The 20,715-nt window shown below is 38.2% G+C and overlaps 1 protein-coding gene across 10 annotated transcripts in view; it reads right to left on the reverse strand.

Annotated features, from left to right (window-relative positions):
• Nucleotides 1-20,715, reverse strand: part of LOC140947424 (RNA-binding protein 41-like) — a 72,385-nt gene that overhangs the window by 43,982 nt on the left and 7,688 nt on the right. For 7 of the 10 annotated variants that reach the window (XM_073396521.1, XM_073396519.1, XM_073396522.1 and 4 more), the window contains 2 exons: nucleotides 19,810-19,957; nucleotides 18,588-18,738 (listed from right to left, as the gene is read on the reverse strand). In XM_073396521.1, coding sequence (XP_073252622.1) covers nucleotides 18,588-18,738; nucleotides 19,810-19,957 — 299 coding nt within the window. Of the gene's footprint in view, nucleotides 1-6,788; nucleotides 7,618-11,787; nucleotides 11,814-13,080; nucleotides 13,230-18,587; nucleotides 18,739-19,809; nucleotides 19,958-20,715 lie in introns of those variants that run through there. The other 3 variants (XM_073396518.1, XM_073396520.1, XM_073396525.1) reach the window with 3 other exon arrangements.

Below are 20,715 nucleotides of genomic sequence, written 5' to 3' on the forward strand. Positions count from 1 at the left end.
TTGATTTTTTATAACTCTTTGTGATTTCTTGAATTTTGAATTGTGAAGGGGCTTTGCCAAAAATTGGTATTGATATGGACGTTTTTATTTTTCTTATTACTTTTTTTTTATGAATATATCACTGAAGTTTTGTATGTAGTTCTTATACGATTTTAATAAAGCATTTTTTTTTTTTTCAAGAAAAAAAAAATAAATTTTACAACTATACGTCGCCTTTTAGTTGGCTGGAATTCAGTGCCACCAGTACTTTATGTGCAACTCAGTAGGTGAATCTGTTGAGTTAGTACCTATATACGCCCAGCTGCTACTGGGTCCACGATGTTAGTTCTGTAAGAATTGCAATAGAGCACGTTTTATTTACGCCGCAAAACAGATGTTTCTCAGACAAAATGACTAACGAGGTGAGAAAAGTATTTGCCTATAATAATTACTTTCATTTCCTGTCTCGACTGACTAAGGGAAGGGAAGGCTCACACAAGGCTAACGTTCAGTGAGGTTAAATATTTATGTTAGAAAATTGTGGATGCTGACATGGTTGCCGTTGACCACGCACAAGGCATTTTCCCAAGTGGTTCTTGGGGATGTCTTTCGATCATTCACAGGAAGCGAGGCAGTAATGTAAGGATGTAAAGCGCCTTTCAGGGAAAACCGACAGTAAAGGTGTACAGTAAACACTTTGTCACGGAACCTATATCAGTGTCGATACTGTGGATGTGACAGCACTACAGAGCTAAATTTCGATAAGAGGAGACATAAGCTTCGCTTTTGAAAAGACTCGCACACATTACTCTTTACGATTTTCCGTGCGTGTGGGGCACTTTAATTGCAGTACCCCAGGTTCTAAAATTGGACACCATGGAGCAGTGAGGAGAAAACAGCGTGAAGCAACAATCTTGCCCGGTGGACACTTCGCTTCTTGGAAAAAGAAAGGGACACGACAATCAAGCTATCAAAAAGGCTCTCCCTGAACCCTTTAAGCCCCAATAGTGACCCACACCCAATTTCTCCAAACAATAACACTGCCTGATCAAACATAGAGGTCATGAGAATGAAAAAAATGATCACCAAAGATATGATATTAGAACATATTCTCACAAGCAGTATCAAAAGGAATGTACGTTCGAACAGTGTGGAGAAGATGCATGTTGATGTTGGGGCTTGAAGGGTTAACCACACCACATTCCATTTCACGCCGTCCAGGGAAAAAATCTCAGTCTCAAATGACCTGGTTAACTGACGAGACAATCCTTTCCTAGTTCTAGACGTGTTTGATCCACAATGGTTACCTTTCTTTCATTCGACTTACATTCTCGGGCTTCAAAGCAAAATTCTTTCGGAACGTACAGCTACCTTTAGTCATAACAAAGGACGAAGATTCGGCGAAAATCGTCTTGTCGCTTTTTCAAAGTTCTGTACCTGAGAATTTGAAATAAACTATGGGAAAGACAAAAGAACTACAGTTGAACTTTTCCTTACGAACACTTCTACAACGACGACACTTTTCTATGATGCACAGTTCTCTTTGCTGCAAAAGATACCAAATAACTCCTTCCTCTACAAAAAGGACGTCTCTGCAATGCTACCTATATTATACACTTAACTGATTTAAAAAAGCAAAAAAAAAAGTCAAGAAAAAATAAGGGAAGCAAAGGAAAGCACACGGGCAAACTTCGAAAATAGCACTAGGCAAAGGAGGCGAAAAAAGCAACGTGCATTTCAATAAGCCGACGAATAATCACCAAAAATTCTGCAACTTGGCATGTTCCCAATTTTGCGGTAAACAGAAAAACCTCTACACTTGAGGGCTTAAGTGGCTAGGGCAAATGATATCAGCAGGGGTGACGAAAACTCTTTCAAAAATAACTATGTTAACTTTGTGGGGGTCTTGTTAAAAGACTTCTAAGTAACTGATTTAGTACACTGAATGACATTTAAGATTCCAAATATTTCAGGCGCCAAGGAACTAAGTCGAACGCAAAATATACCAAACTATTTTACCGCAAAGGTGTAACTTCTGAGTGAAAAACGAATGAAATAAAACAATACAAAAAAAAGTTTGACGTTCGATTCTTCAAAATACCCGTATCAGAGAATTAGCTAGAAAGGATACTGAAATGTGTGACACGCACACGTGATTTTAATTTTTTTAACAGACTGTAGTGGAGACTATTTTTTCCTGTAGAGACAGGTAATGTCCACTTGCTTTTACCGTCCACTCCATTAGATATGCGTTAGTTTCTAGACCAGTCTGACGACAATGTCATCGATATTTGATCCCAAGTGCTGATAACCTTATTCACTCCAAACAACGATTTGCAGGGAATCAAGTTATTAAGATTACTATATACACTTTTTTCCTTTTCTCTTCTTCTTCTTTTCTTTCTATCTTTTTTGAATCAAATTTAATTGTTTTTTGAAAAATTCTGCTTATATTGTCTTAGAATGTTAGAGACGTTTCATTATCTCCGTATTTATCATTATTATTATTTTTAATGGAAAATGATAAAAAAGAATTAAAGTTGAACAATAAAAAGAATTAAACAAAGGCCTCCAAGGGGGCCGGAGATTTGTTATGAACAGCTTTGACTTTAGCGATCACATCAATAGCCAGAGTCAATCGTTCCTCCTCCTCCGACATGAAAACGTCGAAAAAAACGAGAGAATTTAGGAAAATCCTTATCCTATTAAGCGTTGAAAAAGTAAATGGAATAACTGGTCATTTAAAACCACTTGATCGCAGCTTGCTGACATCATACACCACAAGAGGTACTTTTTAGAATGGCACTTGAAACAATGAACGAACGGCGCTTTACCTTACAAGTTGCCCTGGACACCCACCTCTTCTTTAAACCTCATGTTTGATAACCATCAAGGAAAAAAAACAATGACAACAAAAAACGAACGAACGAACAAACGAAAGAACCAACTAACAAACAAACAAGCAATTGAATAACAGCGTCTATTATGTGTCAGTCTGCATCAAAAAAAACCAAAAATGGTACCACCATATAAAGGCCTTCTGGGTAGTATTGGAATAAAAAGGCTGAAGAAAATTTCTGAGAAATAGGCTCCAGGAAAGCACCTTTCAGTAGTGTGAGAATGTAAAAAGGAGATAATAGGTAACATGGTTAGAACGAGTAATTTACAACACAAGTCGAGTACACAGATTACTGGCAAATAGTCCAGGCAGTGATCACACAGAAATTCCGGGATAAAAACTAGGATTTAAAAGGCCTCCTGAACCAAAACCTACTTTAGTTGCAAATACAAGGCAAACGTTCTAAAACTTCATTTTGTTTTTCAAGTTTAGTGCCATAAAAGAGAGACAAAAAAAAGGTCAGAGCAATGAGAAACAGCAAATGGTCAAGCGTGGCCTAAAGTGCTAATGCAGAGGACACACTTGGCTCATTAATCTTTCATCATAATCCTTCAGTCTCGAGCGGTTCTCATAGGAAACTACTAAACTTACTTGACCAAATCTTTCACTGGAATACCAGATTCTTTGCTTTTTCATGCAGAGTACTCGTTTGTGTCGACTGAGACTCGGAGAGTTGAGTGGTCTGGAGTCAAACGAAGCGTCACCAGTTAAGTGATAGGTCATAAATGAGGTGTGATTAGAACACGGAATGTTTCATGACAGAGACATGCTGAGTGAGGATGGAAATGATGAAATCACTCTTTACTAACTTGTTATTTGTTGTTATTACAATTATTGTTTCTTTACTTATATTTCTCGTTTGTTTGTTTCTTTTGATTTGTTCACTTAAACATAACGAGTACCACTAAAAAAACTTATACAGAGTAGCTAATTGCATTTAATGGCGTGTATTTGCATCATTTTCAAAAACAGCTTTTTAAAAAATTATTTGCCTTTGTCTATACCAAGATAACTCACCGGTCACTGTGTGTCTGGTAGACTGTCTGTGGTAAGACAGAAGGCAGAACACCTTGACAAACTACAAGCGAGAGGGTGGGTGAGGGGTCACTACCCCCTATCCCCTGGATTGGTCCAAATAAGAGTGTCTTTAATTAAAATGACTCTCATAAGAGCTGTCGAGTTACCTTTCCTAGGCCTTTCACAGTGCCAAGCCGAAAGGAAGCAAACTATTTGTTACCAAAAGGAGCTTTGTCACGATTTTTTGGTATAGCTTTAAAACCTTGAAAACACTTTAAAATCAAAGAAAACACTGATATAATGGTTCACTTATATTTAGAATTAACCTCCTACTATACCTCAACGACAGGTGTATTTATGTATTTGTCTCAAAGAGGTTTAGTGATATCACCTCAAGTAGAGTCCTAACCAGCTAACAGACTTTGATAAAAGCGGCAGATTTTAATCGAAGCATCAACACAATCAATGCAATCGAGATGCACGAATCCACCATGTGCTACTTTTGTTAATGACTAGTGTCTATCTCACTTTTGGTTTCACGACATATTTTTTGAACCTAAAGAACCACCATAGGTCGTCTTTACTAAAGAGCCCAAGAAATATTAAGAATTAACACAATCGAGATCAATAGAACAGAACCGTCTCGCAAAAACAGTTGCTTTAACTCGACTAGAAACAAATAAAAGTCCTTTCCGTTGTCAAGATAAAGAGGAAAACAAAAAAGGACGACATGTAATTCCACAAGGGCAACCACTGTTGACCTGATCAGTCATTTTTTTTTGTTTTTTTTTTTCTGTTGAGTCTCTCTTCAAAGACACCTTTGCAAGACGGACACCTTAATTCGCAAAACGGACACCTAGAGTTGCCCCTTTCTGTTTTTCAGTAATTTTCTTTGACTCTCTATTAGGCGGACATCAGAAACTTGTAGTAGTTCAAACAGCATTGTCTTAAAGACAGTGTTTAGAGAGAGTTGCCGGAACAGCAGTCAAAGAATACCACATCCAACTCTCCCCCACCCCTCCCTTAAAATTACCACCCTGATAAAACGGTAAACCATATGCATAGCTGCTTTCACGTGTATCAAGTCACGTTCATTTACAATGTTTCTCAAACGTTTAAAAAAAGAAAAATGTAGAATGCTTAGCCTCTTTACAGACGCCCCCCCCCCCCCCCCCCAAAAAAAAAATATCGCGGAGGTTATAGAATGCCATGCTTCTTAAAGTATGAGCAGATTTAATCATTCCCATCTTACGGGTTTTCTACCTTCCGCTTTTTTTTTTTTCGAATTCTAAGCGACTATTTCACGCAGCGTCTACAGCAAAAGGATATACACAAGGATCTCGTGCTGATTTGTTTACTAATTTTAAACCTGCCGGTTCGTTTGCCCTGCATAACAATTAACAGGCGTTGTTCAAAATTGAAAGGTCAAAGAATGCATATAATGTGGTAATTTTATAGGAACAATTATAAAAGACCGACAGATTGACCAAATGTAAACAGGACTTAAACCGCAGGGTTTTTGAAACTAAAAGGATCATTTCGAGCACCTTTTTTAAAACCTTGGAAGGCTTTGCGAACTTTTCCTCTTTACTTTACCCAGAACTGAAATTAACCCAAATTCTCTTCGAAATAAGGAAAACATAATTTTCGACAGGCATGAAAACTTTGATTGCTCTGGCACTGGGCTCGAAAGGAAACAAAACACCATTTATGACTGCTAAAATTCAGGAAATAATCGTATGTACGTAGTTGCCAAACAAACGTGGGCAGGTGAAGTGTACAAATCGGAAGGCCACAAATGGTTTTCAACAGTTAAGGATTTCGTGTCAATTTTATGTGTTAACGACTGAAAGTTTTTTTTTCCTTGACTTATTTGCTGTGTAAAATACTTTAAGCATCACAAAGGACGGAGATAAAAAAAAAAAAGAATAAGATAATATAGTATAAACACCTTTTGAGAGTACTGCAAGATAATTGTTCAGTCTCAACAACTCGGCAAGTAGAGTGCTCGAGCGACATAACTACAACTAGTTAAGAAATGGAGCAACGTAAATCACTTTTAAAAATATTCCAAACGTAAACTTTACGCATTCAGTATTTGGCCCCTCACAAGCAAGCAGAATGAGACTCATTCTGGAAGGCTATCTAATCGCTACTGTAAATTAACACTTGCCGATTGTTTAAGAATCAAGTGGCGGCCAATATATTTGTGAATATTTAAGCAAGATAAAATTAATTGTGGTCTTTCACAAAACTCATATTCCTTACTCTTTGGATGTTTTCGTTATAGTAACTATTAACATTTTTGCGATACGGAGTTTAAAAAAAAATGATTCGCACGAGTAGAAGGAAATGCTACTAAACAAAATAAAATCAGAAGACAGTTCCATACGTATGATGAAGCACCTAACAGAAAACTTACATGTCGCTAAATAAGATTGTACATTGAGAACTTTAAAAATGGGGTTTCAAAACAAAAAAACTGTACTAGTTTGAACTAAGTGACGGTCGTACTATAAAAGAGCAAGCACAATCGATTTATAATATACTGTACACCTAAACCGGATAGTCAGATTTTGGATTGAAAGAAGATTATAAGATTTTAATAACATGACCCTGAAGACCAGCTGAACCCCAGCACAGATAATACACACAAAATACCATTTCGGAGCCCAAGTGTGCTTAAATACAAATAGAAAAAAAAAATCCTAAATATATTTTTGCCAAATACTAAAAATCATATTTATACATATCACTGTATTACTCAAAAGAATTCATTTGCAAGGTCACAACGAAGGTTTTTGTCTACAGTCCCAAGAATGAAAACGTTAAATTTCTAAGAAATAAATTTGGAAGTTAAATAGTTAGATGAACTGCATAAAATAGGCCGTACCTTAATCGATCCGTTCCGACTGTACACTGTAAAAGAACTTAGTTCAGGATCAATGGTTCATTTCTTTGACTCTTTTGTCAATGGATGTCCAGTGTTAATCTCGCTAAACCAAAGAATTTAACCTCCGGAGACTTGCCTTTGTATTACACAACCGATCACAAAAACACCAACGCCTCGATTTATAATTAAAATCACCACGAAACGCATTTCCTGAGGAGCGGCGGACAGATGACGCAAATTAGTTTCCTTCGCAACGCTTACAAATTATCAAACAACAACCCATGATACGAGACTATAACTGTAGTCATGTCTGGGGTGGGCGGGATAGTTCACTCTGATGCGCAAATACTAATTGCTGGCATTCTCTGTCGCTATAACGCACCTTTGTTACGTCATACTAGTAATGACCCGGCCGGCGAAATGTTGCCATATGGCAAAAGCAACTGAAGTAATTTTAGTAACAAACATAGCGATGAGACGCCATCCCATATATCGATAAAAGGTTATGTACATAATGTGAAAACAATCGACTGCATACAAAATAGTCTTTGGCCAAAAATAGACAAGTGAGATCTTGAATCTCAGAGGTTTGAAGATGGAATGTACCTTGCGCAATTTGGGCCATTAATGGTTTTCTTTTAACCTTTTGGATCCCAAGAGTGACCAACATCAATTTTCTCCTAACAACATCAGCAGAACATCAAGAGTAAAGGTTATTAGAATTACTAAGGGATTGGATTACCAAGGGGAGAATTCTTTGATCTTAAACCAAATTCTCTCAACTATTCTTAAAAGAAATGTATGGAGATCAGTCTGGAGAATTTGTATGTGGATCTTGGGGCTTAAAGGGTTAGCCCCCCCCCCCCCCCCGACCCTATCCCCCATCTGCTCCCCAGCAAAATAGATTTCACGGATGAAATAAGGTCAAAGAAAGTTCCCAAACACAACTTCATAGTCGATGTTATTGAGTTTGCCTACAAACACTGTTTATCTAGTCCTCTAGATATCTTTTCATTCTCAGCTCTTTCAAAATACGTTTCGTTCTATTTTATTCAACAGTTTGTTAACAACGCACAATTTAATACTACTACCCGGAAATGAAGATAACGATCACTATGCCCGGCCACGATTTACGATTCCAAGCTCAGATAAATGATAATTTTGGATCAGAAACGTGATGGTGATGTAAATCTCAAAGGCAATAAACATGACTGTCAAGGAGAGCCAAAGGGTATCTTTTCTTCCAGAAAGAGGCCACAAAAACTAGTTAAAGAAAACCTTGGCGTCTACGCCGGGTTACTGCATTGGCTACCGGTTTCAAGGCGGACGACCAGCTACTCACGGCTTTAAAATTAGTAAAAGCAAGAAAGAAGAAATAAACTTTCGTCCGATCATCACCCTGAGGAAAGATGTCCTTAGCCTAACCCCTTTAATCAAAAAGTTAACAAACAAAATAAAACTGAAAAACTTCACGATTCATTAAAAAAACTAAGAAAACAAACAGCACCAGGTAAAAAGTTACTGAAAAGTGGTTTTCTTCAAACTGTTACAACATAGAGACTCTGGCAGCCGAGGCCTTGGATGAGGGTCTCAATGGGGTGGTGGCTTTTACGGTTATCGGCTAAACTTTTGGCTCTTTTACGGCTATCGGCTAATTTTTTTCAGTTACGGTTAACCAAAAAGTTAAAACTTAACTTCTTTCGTTTCAAAAAGTAAAATATTAATTAACCTGTATTTTTTGTATCTTTAAATCAAAATAAAGGTCTTCGGATCATCTCGGGATTAAACAAGCTATTCTTTTGAAAAATTTTAACATCTGATAGATCATACCTTTTATAAAGTATTTCACTTATAATATTATTTTACACATAGAAATGTCAATAGTCAATTTAAAAATAATCTTTGTGAAAAAGCAAAAGCGGACACGCAAACGCCCAACTCAAGGCCGGGCCGAGACATTCATCATAACAGAAATGACCGTTGTCACACGAGAGACGGATTATTCGTGTGAAACGGGTTATCCGTTTGATGATTCGCGTCAGATAGGTAATACTTCTTAATTTGAAAATGGAATAGTTTTAATTTCGAATGAACAATCCGCCTGACTTTATCCGTCAATTTCGACGGACAGTTTGAAGGCGGGATTATCGGTTCCAGATAGCCTGTGTACGGCCGCCCCCTCCCCTCAGAAAAAATCGGAGAAAGGGTGTCTGTGGGGAGGGCGCCACTGTACACAGGCTAGTCTCAGACGGATAATCCATTTCTAGCTCTAGCGTGAAAACGGCTAATAACAAAATTCCCGTGTCCAGTGTTTTTAATGATAGCGAAGGACTGTACGGAACGACTGTCTGCCGTTGCCTTGTCCGTAGGCCTCATTATTCCGCGCGGCTAATGCGTTTCGGGTCACGTGGTCCTAGCGAGTTCGCCGAAATGCCTTGACCGAGATTGCCTGGGAAGACGACGTACAGGGACTAGGCATGGCAATGTCTACCGTAGCGTCAGAGAAAAACAGGGAAATGTTGTTTATGGGCAACGTGTTTTTACAAACAGTGACATATCTGCGTGTTGTTTCAATAGTGTTTCGAGGGCACGACCTCGTGAAAATCGCGAATATTAATCCCCAGCAAGAAGCCACACTTTCGCTATGGAAAAAATTAGTTCCCCGAGAGAGTGGCCGAAATGGAGCCTAGGTCTTGGTCAACAGCTAAAAGGCGCTTCGACTAACGTGAGAGTCACACGAGCCGGGAAATAAAAAACGCAAACATAAGTGAGTTTAGTACCTCCCTTAAAAGTAGCAGATCTAGGGAACAGTTCCTTTTACGCTTAACTCTTTTTTACTCTATTTACGGCTAACGGTTAAAATTTTTTAATTTTTACGGCTATCGACTAAATTTTTGGCCGTTTTACGCCTATCGGTTAACCCCATTGAGACCCTCTTGGATCCAAACAATTAACGAATAACTCAGAAATGGGCGGAGAGTTCAAACGATGTCTGATAAACGGGAATTCAAGCACCCCATACAGACTCTATGAAACCATATGATTTGACTCACGGACACGAATTTTGGAAGTACATTTTGTGTCAGCTGACTTTTGCTTTAAAAGGGTTAACTTTAACGCTGACCCAGCTATCTTAAGGAGATAAAAATGTTAAACGCGAAAGTTAAGAGATCACGTGCGTCACTTCATATCTAAGTTGCTTTATATCACTCTCGAGAACCACAAAAGAAAACAAAATCGATAAGAGACTGAAAATAGTGTTGGTTTGATAAGAACGAATGCCAGCATTAAAAGTTCACGAGAAAAAAAAGAATACCGATAACTACAACAAACCACCACCAACAACAACAACAACAACGAAACGATACAAAAACTCTAGCTACATGTTACATCCCATTTTTCTTAGACAAAATAATTTGAACCTATACCACAATAATTGTAATCCCGGGAAATCATACTGGTCTCATGGAGCGCTCAGCGGACCAATAGCTGAAACTAACTTTCCTAAATATACTATAGTTGGGATTCCTTGACTTGATAGCCTGACAGCTGGAATTTGGTTTAATCCACTGAGTTGATAACATAAACTGGCCACCGTAAAGAGATTCAAAACGAGCGAAGCGCTGGCAATTCGTCAGAACGTTGATTTAACTTAGTTTCACTCGCCTACCGACATACTGGCACAGTACCTTTCGAAACGTTACCGTGATACCCCTTTATCCATTCAACGATAAACACTGCGGAGAATTATTGGTTAATTAGTTATTTAATCTACTTTTGATCAGAGTTTCACCAGATGGACAATTCTAATTTCCTGCTCATCTGTAATCCACTTTTACCTTTTTAATCCTTTTCAGCTTAAGGTTGATAAGATAATGCAATTTAAATAGGAATTAGTTCTCGATCTCGTCAAGGAAACTACGTACATGTACTTTATGACTCGGCCATACTTTCTCCAAAAAAAATAAAAGCATCTTTTGGAAATCTTAAAAGTATGAGAATAGGCTATAGAGTGTTTTCACATGACGTCACGTCGGCCATATTGGTGTCCCAAAACAATGAAACGGTGGCCATGTTGGTGTCCCAAGCCAGTCCTGTGGGAGATGAACTCTTTTCTTATGCAAATGATTTCTTTTGTTCCAAAACATTTGCATAGATGCTGGCCACGTGAGTGAAAACACTCTATACAGTATTTTCACTCACGTTGCCAGCATTTATGCAATTTTATGGTACAAAAGGAGGCGTTTGCATAAGAAAAGAGTTTAACTCCCACAGGATTGGTTTGGGACACCAACATGGCTGCCGCTTCATTGTTTTGGGAAACCAATATGGCCGCCATAACGTCATGTGAAAAAACACGAGTACGAGTTGCCCCAAGCCTCTGTTTCAAAGCGAGGGTAAGTGTGAAGCCACTGATATGAAAATGATTTTTTATTCTCACGCAAATAACACTCGTTTTCTCTCATTTTGCACTCAGCCTCGTTTGGTGTGACTCTCCACAATGGTCCTGAAAATACTTTAGGTTTGTTGACGGTTCATGGGGTATGAAATTTTAAATCTTATCCTTCAACGTCAATATGGAATTTAGGTGCTAAAAGTCTTGGCATCACTCTCACGGAAGAGAATGACAATTGCCCGAGGGTATACACACTGCCTTCGCGAGACCATGTAAATCTGCACGATTTCAACAAATATCTAAAATGGATGTTTAACCCTTTAAGCCCCACGATCCACATACAAATTCTCCAAACTGATCTCAATACATTTCCTTATTGAATTAGTTGAGAGAATTTGTTCAAAGATCAAAGCATTTTCTCTAAGGTGATCATTTTATTTATTTTCATAAACCTTTCTTTTAATAAGGTATTGACATTGTTAGGAGAAATTTGATGTTGGTCACTCTTGGGACCCAAAGGCTTAAATTGTGACGAACAATGACACATAAGGCAAGAAAAAATCAACTCCTCGTACACTTATTAAATGGTCCTTAAACACTGACCTCAAAACCACCAGGTGCAAAACTCTCTATGAAAAAAAGAAAGATTCAAGACGTAAATAACATGAGGGTACAAACACCAATGGGAACCGTCTGAGGCTCGGGTCACTGTGCACTTCTTCTATGCCTTAACACCCTTATATCATTTTACATATTCTCTTTACCGTTTTCCGAAGAATTTTTGTAATACGGAGAAGGAGATTTTCCTGAAAAATCAACACCAGTGTGGTGACTATTTCCTTTATTCTCAAGACTTTTACATTCGGTACATATGATATGTTGAGAACAAATCAAATGCTTGTCACTCTTAAGTGTTAAAGAGTCAAAAAATTGAGCTCTCATTTTAGTGAACACTCTAGTTATACTCTTTTTAAGGTTTGTTTATCTGGAGTTTCGTCAATACCAATCTTAACGTTATTCGGCAAGATTGAACGGATGCACAGATAACAGTAAGTCCCTGATACTATATACTGCAAAGGAAGATAATAGTTATTTTAGGTAGGCAAAAGCAGAGGTGATAGATATCTTAGGCGCAGCGCAATAGAAAGATCTAGAAAAACCGACTAAGTGGCCAGAAGGACGCCGCATTTTTCAAACAAAGATCCACAGAATTCGTCTTTTCAGAATATTAACAAGTTGTAGGCAGATAGAAAGATAATGGATAACACAAGGAGTTAAAGCCACCAATATTGGGAACCATGACTTTGGTTATATGTAGCTCTCCAGCCCTTTCAACAAATAGAATCAGCCACAGAAGCTATCATCACGATTAGACACGACCTTGTGCATTAAGTGCTGTGTCATCGTAGAGGGGTGTGTGAGGCATTTTGTGCCCGGGGGTTTGAACATATTTCTTGTCTATGGAATCATAGTTGACCTGGTGGGAGTGATGCCAAAAGCTTGATTAACCAATCTTTACATTTACCATAATTACATGTACTTCCTGCCTGTTTTTGGTATTTTAATAAAGTTAAAACTAGGACTATGAGAACGAAAAAACAATGAAAATAGGTAGAAACTTTAGCACCCAAGCTTCATTTAAGAGCAGCAAAAATCAAAAGAATTCCTGGTCATATACCCAGAGAAATAACATACGATGGGCAGCATTCTGTGAGCGCATTGCTGAAGTACAATTTGACACTAAACAAAGAAAGGAACGTGTCACATTGTTTAGCTGACACGCTCAATGGAGGACATATGAAAATGTGAATCTTCTAAATATTTACAAAAATACCTTTATACCCTATGCTTTATATTCAAATGCGCCCTCATCAGCACCAATTCTTACAAGCTTTTTGACGGAGGTTGGGAAGAAACAATAAATCTTAATTAAGTCAATTTAAGTCCGCCCAGATTTGCTAATGTGGTGAAGTCTCTTCTCTGACTTGACACGGCACAGCCAAAAAATCGGTACGTAAGACTACCGTGACTCCACAAAAAATGATCTATGAAAAAGGGGACAATTTAAAATCACATTGCGCAATTCAAGCTTTTACACGGGAGTATTACAGCCTTTTAAAGGGTTAAAATGCATGTCTATTGGCAAAAAACTTACCAAAGGGTCTTTCGATTTGGGTATATTCAACATGAAACATCGATTCAACAGGTTATTAAAGACAGGGATGAGAATCCGACTAGTAGACGGTTGAAAATCATATGACAACGCATAGCTGGGCATGTTCTAACTAATTTCGAGGTAATTTCATCGATGTGTTTGATATTGTGATATAACACTTTTTCGAACATCCAATGTCTATGATTTTGAGGACGAAATCAAGGATGCATTAAGGAGAAATTTTTTCATGAGATTTACAAACCCATAGGTTAGTATGCCACATGATCTTCTTTGTCCTTGGATTTAAATTTGCCGAGGAGTTAGAGTGGTTTTCGTTTGAGTGTCGTAAAACCAAAACCAAAGTAATTACTCTGGCCAATCACATAGGACACAGACAATACATTGAACCAATCAAAACTCGAAGTAATTACATGTGGCTGACGCAAAGCGCGGGAAAATGCATGCGAGCGCGTCACAATTGGCTTTGGTTTTACTTCTGATTGGATGAAAAGGTGGCGCGAATCTTTTAAGCCAATCGCATCTTGTAGAAAGTGCAAAACCAATTACTTTTCGACACTCAAATGAAAACCGCTCTAACAAATAAAAGCTGCCACTGAGGTACTTTGGATACATCAATCCAACAAAAATACTCTCGGAACACTGAGCTTAAAAACCCTTTGGAATAGCAAAAATATTTTCAAGAAACCGGGGGAAAAGGGTCCAACAGCAGAACGCAGATTCTCTGAAGATGTTCATAGTCCGTCTCGTGTAACCTTGTCACCAGTGTCTCTTCTACATGTAAAGAAATTTCCTGGAAACGAGGTTGCATGTCTGACCAAAACGGATACAAGCGCAACACACCCATTCGCATGCAGTGAAATGGTCCATTCAAAACCCACACAAGTTTTCTGAAATATGGAAGAAATTTTAAAAACAGGTTTCCTGTTTCAGCAGTGAATCGGCGGAAAATGCGGAAAAAAGCTGGTTGAACATCTGAGGAATGAGAACACCTTTAATATTATCTCTTTCTTTTCGCGACAAAAATGCAAGAATCATAGGGATCAATAAGATGAATGGCAATGAACTTGCTTAAAAGGAACTCGTCGATCACAAAGGAATCTGGTGGTTGAAGCTTTAGATTAGGCAATCGTGCAAACAGCCCGGTAAAAAGTTTTCTTGATGAAAAGAAAATTTAAGCTAAAATTATGGGTCAGTGACCCTACAAATGTTCTATTAATTGTCTTTACAAAACCGTTCTGGCCGACTAAGGCTATTTACAGTTTTAAAGCTCCTCGATTGACTTGAAGCTTTTCATTATTTAAGAGCAATATTCATAGAAACGTTGTTGGGATAGTGGTGTCTTTTACGGAAGGAAGTGGCTAAAAAGCGATGATTTTACGCGGAGTTGATTTATTACATTACAACTAACATACATCGTTTCGTTTTTCCTTTTTCTGACTACCTCAAGAAAACAATAATACAAATAAGAAAAAGACAACTAAACCGTCTGAAACAAACGGAATGCTTTCAGTCAAATGCCCACACTCCCAATTTTGTTCACTCGAAGCCGGTTACGCTTTTGTTTTAATTAAGCAAGTTATAGCTTCCATACAAAACGCAGGAAACAAAATGCCAAGTTATTTGCAATAAAAATATTTCCGATTTTCCCACGCACAGGACAGCTTGTCAGAGAAAAAAAAGTCTGATTAGAACAGGAAAATAGTCTATGTATCTGAATCCCGAAAAATAATTAACTACGGGATACATCGTTTTTTATTGTTTTCGAAACACAGTTTTATTGAATTCTCTGCTGAAACAGGAAGTTCTGGCAGCTGCGCCTACAGATGCCCACTGGCTGACACTCCATGTATTCATGATTATCGATCTTTAATTCCTTGCTTAAAAATAAGTGGCTTTAGTATACTCTCTATTCTACTGGGGTACATTTATTTTTCTCGACGATAAAACGTCTTATTACGACTGCATTATCACGACTGGATTGACTATTATGGGGTTGCATTTTTATAAGAGTTACTAGAATAGGGACCGGTACATTTCAGAATTTGGGCGGTCAGAAAATTCCGCAGGTATGTAGGGATTTAAAAATAGAAAGATTTACCTCACATTAAGTTTAACCGAAATGTATCAGTTCATTTCAGGATGACCTTGTTAAAAGGATTTATAAGGTAGATGCATAAACAGAAAGTGACTAAGTTGGGATTGCGAAAATCACTTTTTTCCCAAAGTTACTAAGATGGGGTCTATAATATGGCTAGAAAATAGACTTTAATGGGGTAGGGGTTCTGAGATGCCAGCGGCACAAACCCAGCAAAAATTAACCCAAGAAAACCCCCCGGGTCTCAGGACCATAACAACATGCGGAACAAACAAAACCGGTGTTAAGAAGTCGGCATGTATGAGAAACGGAAACCGAATACAGCTTCGAAGTTTCAAGAACCATAGTTTAAAGTAGGGTGGGCTTATAAAACTTCCTTGATTATTTCAAGCCATTTTGACGCGTTTTTTTTATCACATTAAGTTAGAATTTTTTTCCTCTAATACGTCTACTATAAATAGCATCCCAGCTTTTAAATCTACAGGATGAAACAAAAAAGAAAGAAACGAGAGCTAAAGAATGCTGGGTCTGTTAATTAAGAACTGACTTTAATTCTTTAATTTTTTCAGATGGGGATGAAAACTGCAATGCGCTTATGTTTTATTATTATTATTATTATTATTTTTCCGTTTTTTTACATACATTAATCTTCCCTTACAAGAATTCTTTTCTCACAAAGTGTTTTTCATTAGGTAGAAAATGAAAAAATTACCGGGAATGAGGAATTTAACTGTAATATGTGCAAATCAGATGGACCTAATTCGGATCTGTCGTTATCTAAGCTATTTTCACGGTAGCAGTCTTGTTGTTTTCTCGTCAAAAAAATATATTTCATTTGTTCGAGAATCCATTTTCACGAATGTTCCACCACTCGAAACTGCCACCACAAATTCATGTTGTATTTCAACACCAAAGATTAAACTTTTTATCCTCGTGAAAAACGGAAACCAAACCGAACGGAGTGTGACCAAGAATTACATTTCTACAGACACCGCAAAATTTCCATCTGTTAGCGCCGTCAAGTTAATTTTTCCTTTACACCCAAATAATATACCTCCTGGATTAAGAACAGGTCCGGCGTAAATAGAGACTTAATGCCAATGACGGAATTGTAAGTAATGGGGTATCTTGGGAACAATGGCGTCAACCGAAGCGAAAACGTCACTTAATGACTAGCAGTTCTTTCGAACTTCATGGCAATTAACCCGAGTCGCTCGATTTGGAATTGTTAACTACAATTGTAGATTCAGAGATAGAAAGAAAACGTCCTCCCGAAAAGATCGCATAAGCAAATTTCACTGACTTCGTATAGTCGCGCAAGGACACAAAGAAATGTTCTAAAAAGTGGAACGCACGTGAAAGAATGTTAGTTTTGCTCGTCATCTCCATTGATTTGTTGACGTTTTTGCTGCCGCCGTCGTGGTACTTGCTTTAATAAGCTTCCTATTCTATCCGCAAACACAAGAACAAATGATTAACAAATGAATCAGACTGAGCCAAGGTGTCCGGATATTGGAAAAATGCTTGGTGTAGTATTTGATGCAGCACTTTAAACATGAATAAAATATTGAAGAAAGTTAAGCAAAAGGTTTGCAATGTAGCAGAGACTGTGACATTTCCACGGTGTTGACTTCATGAATAATTAATGACATGACGCTTCTTACACGTTGCGAGGCAACAACGCCCCACCTTACATACACGCGTAAGGTACGTGTTAAAATTGTCGATTGCAGTATGGACAGTTTTCGCAGAACTCGACAGTGCTAAAATACATCACAAGGCCAGCACCTGTATATTTTTTGCAGCCCTAATCCTAACTACGACTCGTTTAGAAAATCCACTAGAAACCAAAAGGGCAAGCGATCAGCGTACTGTATAAGTACAATGAACAACAAAGTTAGGATAAGTCAAGCAGGCGAAGGCTAATTTGCTTGTTTACATTGGGGCACTGGACAAATATGAAATCATTTGACACTCAGTTGCAATTCTGAACTAGAGGAGTTTTACTGGTTTTATGGGGCGGCTATGGAGACGCAAAATAAAAGTAAACCAGTCTTGGGCAATAACAAATACCTTTGTACTTATTATTACTGTTTATATAGCAGAGTATTCATTACCCTTCTCTTATTCGTTTCAAGTGAATCCGGAAATGTGCGAGTTATAAAGGTGGTACTCTTTATTTGGGTCCTTTGCCATACATTTGCAATAGCTAGATGAAAAAGTATTGTTCGTTATATCGCGTTCTCTGTCATAAGGGAGATTGTCATCTCACTCTTTCACTTTATTCTTTAAAAAAGTATACCTCTGAGTAGTCCCCCTCAAAAGAAAGTTTAATGCAACTTTACGACCTGACATTGCCTAACGATATCGCTTGGGTTTTGACGTGGAATGCTTGAATATTAACAGTTCTGTTTATGGTCTGCAAAGTAATCTTTTTATCCACAGACCATACAGAGGTCGCAAACCGAAATTATAACAGAATTTTATCAAGCCGACACTCCCGGCCATGAGAACGAACAAGAAAGGGCATAATAGAGGTTGACCGCTCTCAATAGGTTCGGTTTACAGTAATTTACTGACTATTCTGTCCGCCGGGACCCTGATAACTGGCCGCAACATGTAAGTGGAGGGAGGGTGGCCGCTTAATTTGAGGCGCAGTTCTCATGTACTTAAGCGGATTTTGACTACCCTTGGGAATTCGAGGTGTGTAGCAGTCGAAAAATCCAACAATTTGCAAGCTAAAATAATGCAGTCTCAAATCTTTGTCTTTTTGATGGATTTACTTCCACTTTGTCGAGTTTGTGTTCAGCTCGAAAAACGGTCAACAATGCGGAAGATTTTGAAATAAAGAAACACGTTTTTGCAAAAGGCAAGAGTCGCGCGGATTTTACTTTCTAATGGCGTATCCAAACCCAAAAACCGCGAAAAGTCAGCCTCATGCGGCCACATGCGATAATAGTACAGCCGCTAGGACACATTCCTACTTTTTTAAACTGGAAACCAAGTTTGCGGGTGTGTCTCGCAACCAGAAATGGTGAGCTCAAACACGCCTGTTTTAAACATAGTTGAACTAGCCTTGAACAAACACTTAAAAATGATTAAGCTTCGCGAAAAGGACTGTAAAAAACTCACCATTTTGACGTACTCGCCGGGGAGGCATTCGATGTCGTAACGCTCTCGTGTGAAGGTTCCTTCTTCTGCTTCCCGTACTGAATGATGATGGGTTTACCTTTAAACAAATAGCCATTCACCAAATTCAACGCCGCAGTTGCTGAATCAATATCTAAAGTCAAAAACAAAACGTGCATAAATCGAGCATAAGTGCTACGCCACAAAATGAATTTAACCGCAGATGTAATGAAACCAGCCGCAAAAAGTAGCGCCGGCGCCAAATTTAATAAAAATGGAAGTAATCTATAATAAAGTGGTTTAAAACGTCTTATTACTTTTCAACGCAAAATAATATAATGACTTTTCCAGTAAATATAAAGGCTCTAAAGGAGATAGATAAATCATATCAAAAATCTCATTTACTTGTTAATTACATTTGTGTGCGAATCATGGCAAGGTCCATTCTTGATCTCTCCCGTGACACGGGTTTATTAACATTTTGCAATAAATTATAAAGTAAACATGACTACACTATTCTTAATGCTGAGGTTCTTTTCAATTGCAATAATATATAATGCAGCGTATAAACCACCGCTGAAGTAGTCGGCTGGACATGAAACTTTACTGTCGAAAAAAACCAAAGTCATAAGGATCAAGAAACAGGTCTATGAAAGAGAAAACTCGATGAAGCATAACTCTAGAAAAGAATACTCTTCAAGCATTATTTTTTAAAAACGTTTCTAGGGCCTCCATGCGATTGAATACGTTTTAATGCACGGTATCGTATTGATTCATTAATCCTCCCCCGCCGAATTGCCTTATAACTAAGAAAGCCATATAAACTATACCGGACATTATTCAGAGGTTTCCGCCAACAAAAAAATTTGTGTTTAAGTACTTAAGCTTTCAGAAGTGATACTGTTTTCTCAGAAAAAAAAAAAAACAAAGATTCATCTTGTACGGGGCAGCTTTAGAAATAAGACCAAAATTTAGGAAGCGGAATACCACACCACCACACTCAGCGGTACAGCCAGATAGATAAATAAATTAGATTAAAAAATCAATTGATTAAAAAAATTGTCCAGGCCAGCCTTGAAACATTTGAGGTTTGGCTGAGTAATCACTTCAGGAGGTGACGGGACTTGACGTCAGCGAACAATTACTTGTAAAAATGAAAGTCGACATAATAGGAGACACGTTTTATTTATACATACAATAAGTGGCAAGGAGAAAATTGATCAACCTGGCATGGTCACAAACGCCTGGCCATTCATCTTTCCTTTCATCATCCTGAAAGCGATTTTAGGGGCCTGTTTTTCCTGGAATCTAATGAAGAGAGAGACTAAGTCTGCCTCTGATGCCTTGTGATGAAGGTTCTTGATAAACAGCACCTAAAGTCAACGCAAAGAAGTCGTGCTGTTAAACTTCCACTGTGAACTTGTAGTAAGCCTCGTTGGGATATTATTATGTGTTTGCCAGGTGGGAGAACACATATTACTAGGGATATGTAATTCCCAGGTGGGGGAACACATATCACTAGGAATATGTGTTTCCCAGGTGGGGAAAACATATCACCAGGGATATATGTTTCCCTGGTGACAGAACACATATCAGTAGGGATAAGTGTTTCCCAGGTGGGGGAACACATATCACCAGGGATATGTGTTTCCCAGGTGGAGGAACACACATCACTAGGAATATGTGTTTCCCAGATGGGGGAACACATATCACTAGGGACATGTGTTTCCCAGGTAAGGAGAACACTTATCATTAGGAATATTTGTGTTTCCCAGGTGCGAAACATATCACTAGTGATATGTGTTTCACAGGTGACGAAACACATATTACTACCCTTACCTGGGAAACACATATCCCTAGGCGAGGGAACACATATCACTAGAGATATGTGTTGCAACCGTTTAACATTTCGGCCAATCCGTTCACTTACTTCGCCCAACCGTTTAACACTATTGCCTATCAGTTTAAACGGGCGTGGAATCCGTTTAAACGCTTGCGTAAAAAGTTTACATCCGTTTATAATCCGTTTTTTAGCCCGTTAAACGGAAAAGCGTTAGTGTCCGTTTTCCCTTTCCGGGTCACATGTGTTTCCCAAGTGAGGGAACACATATCACTAGGGATATGTGTTTCC

Source organism: Porites lutea, chromosome 9, assembly GCF_958299795.1.
Source record: "Porites lutea chromosome 9, jaPorLute2.1, whole genome shotgun sequence".
Taxonomy (NCBI): Eukaryota; Metazoa; Cnidaria; class Anthozoa; order Scleractinia; family Poritidae; genus Porites; species Porites lutea.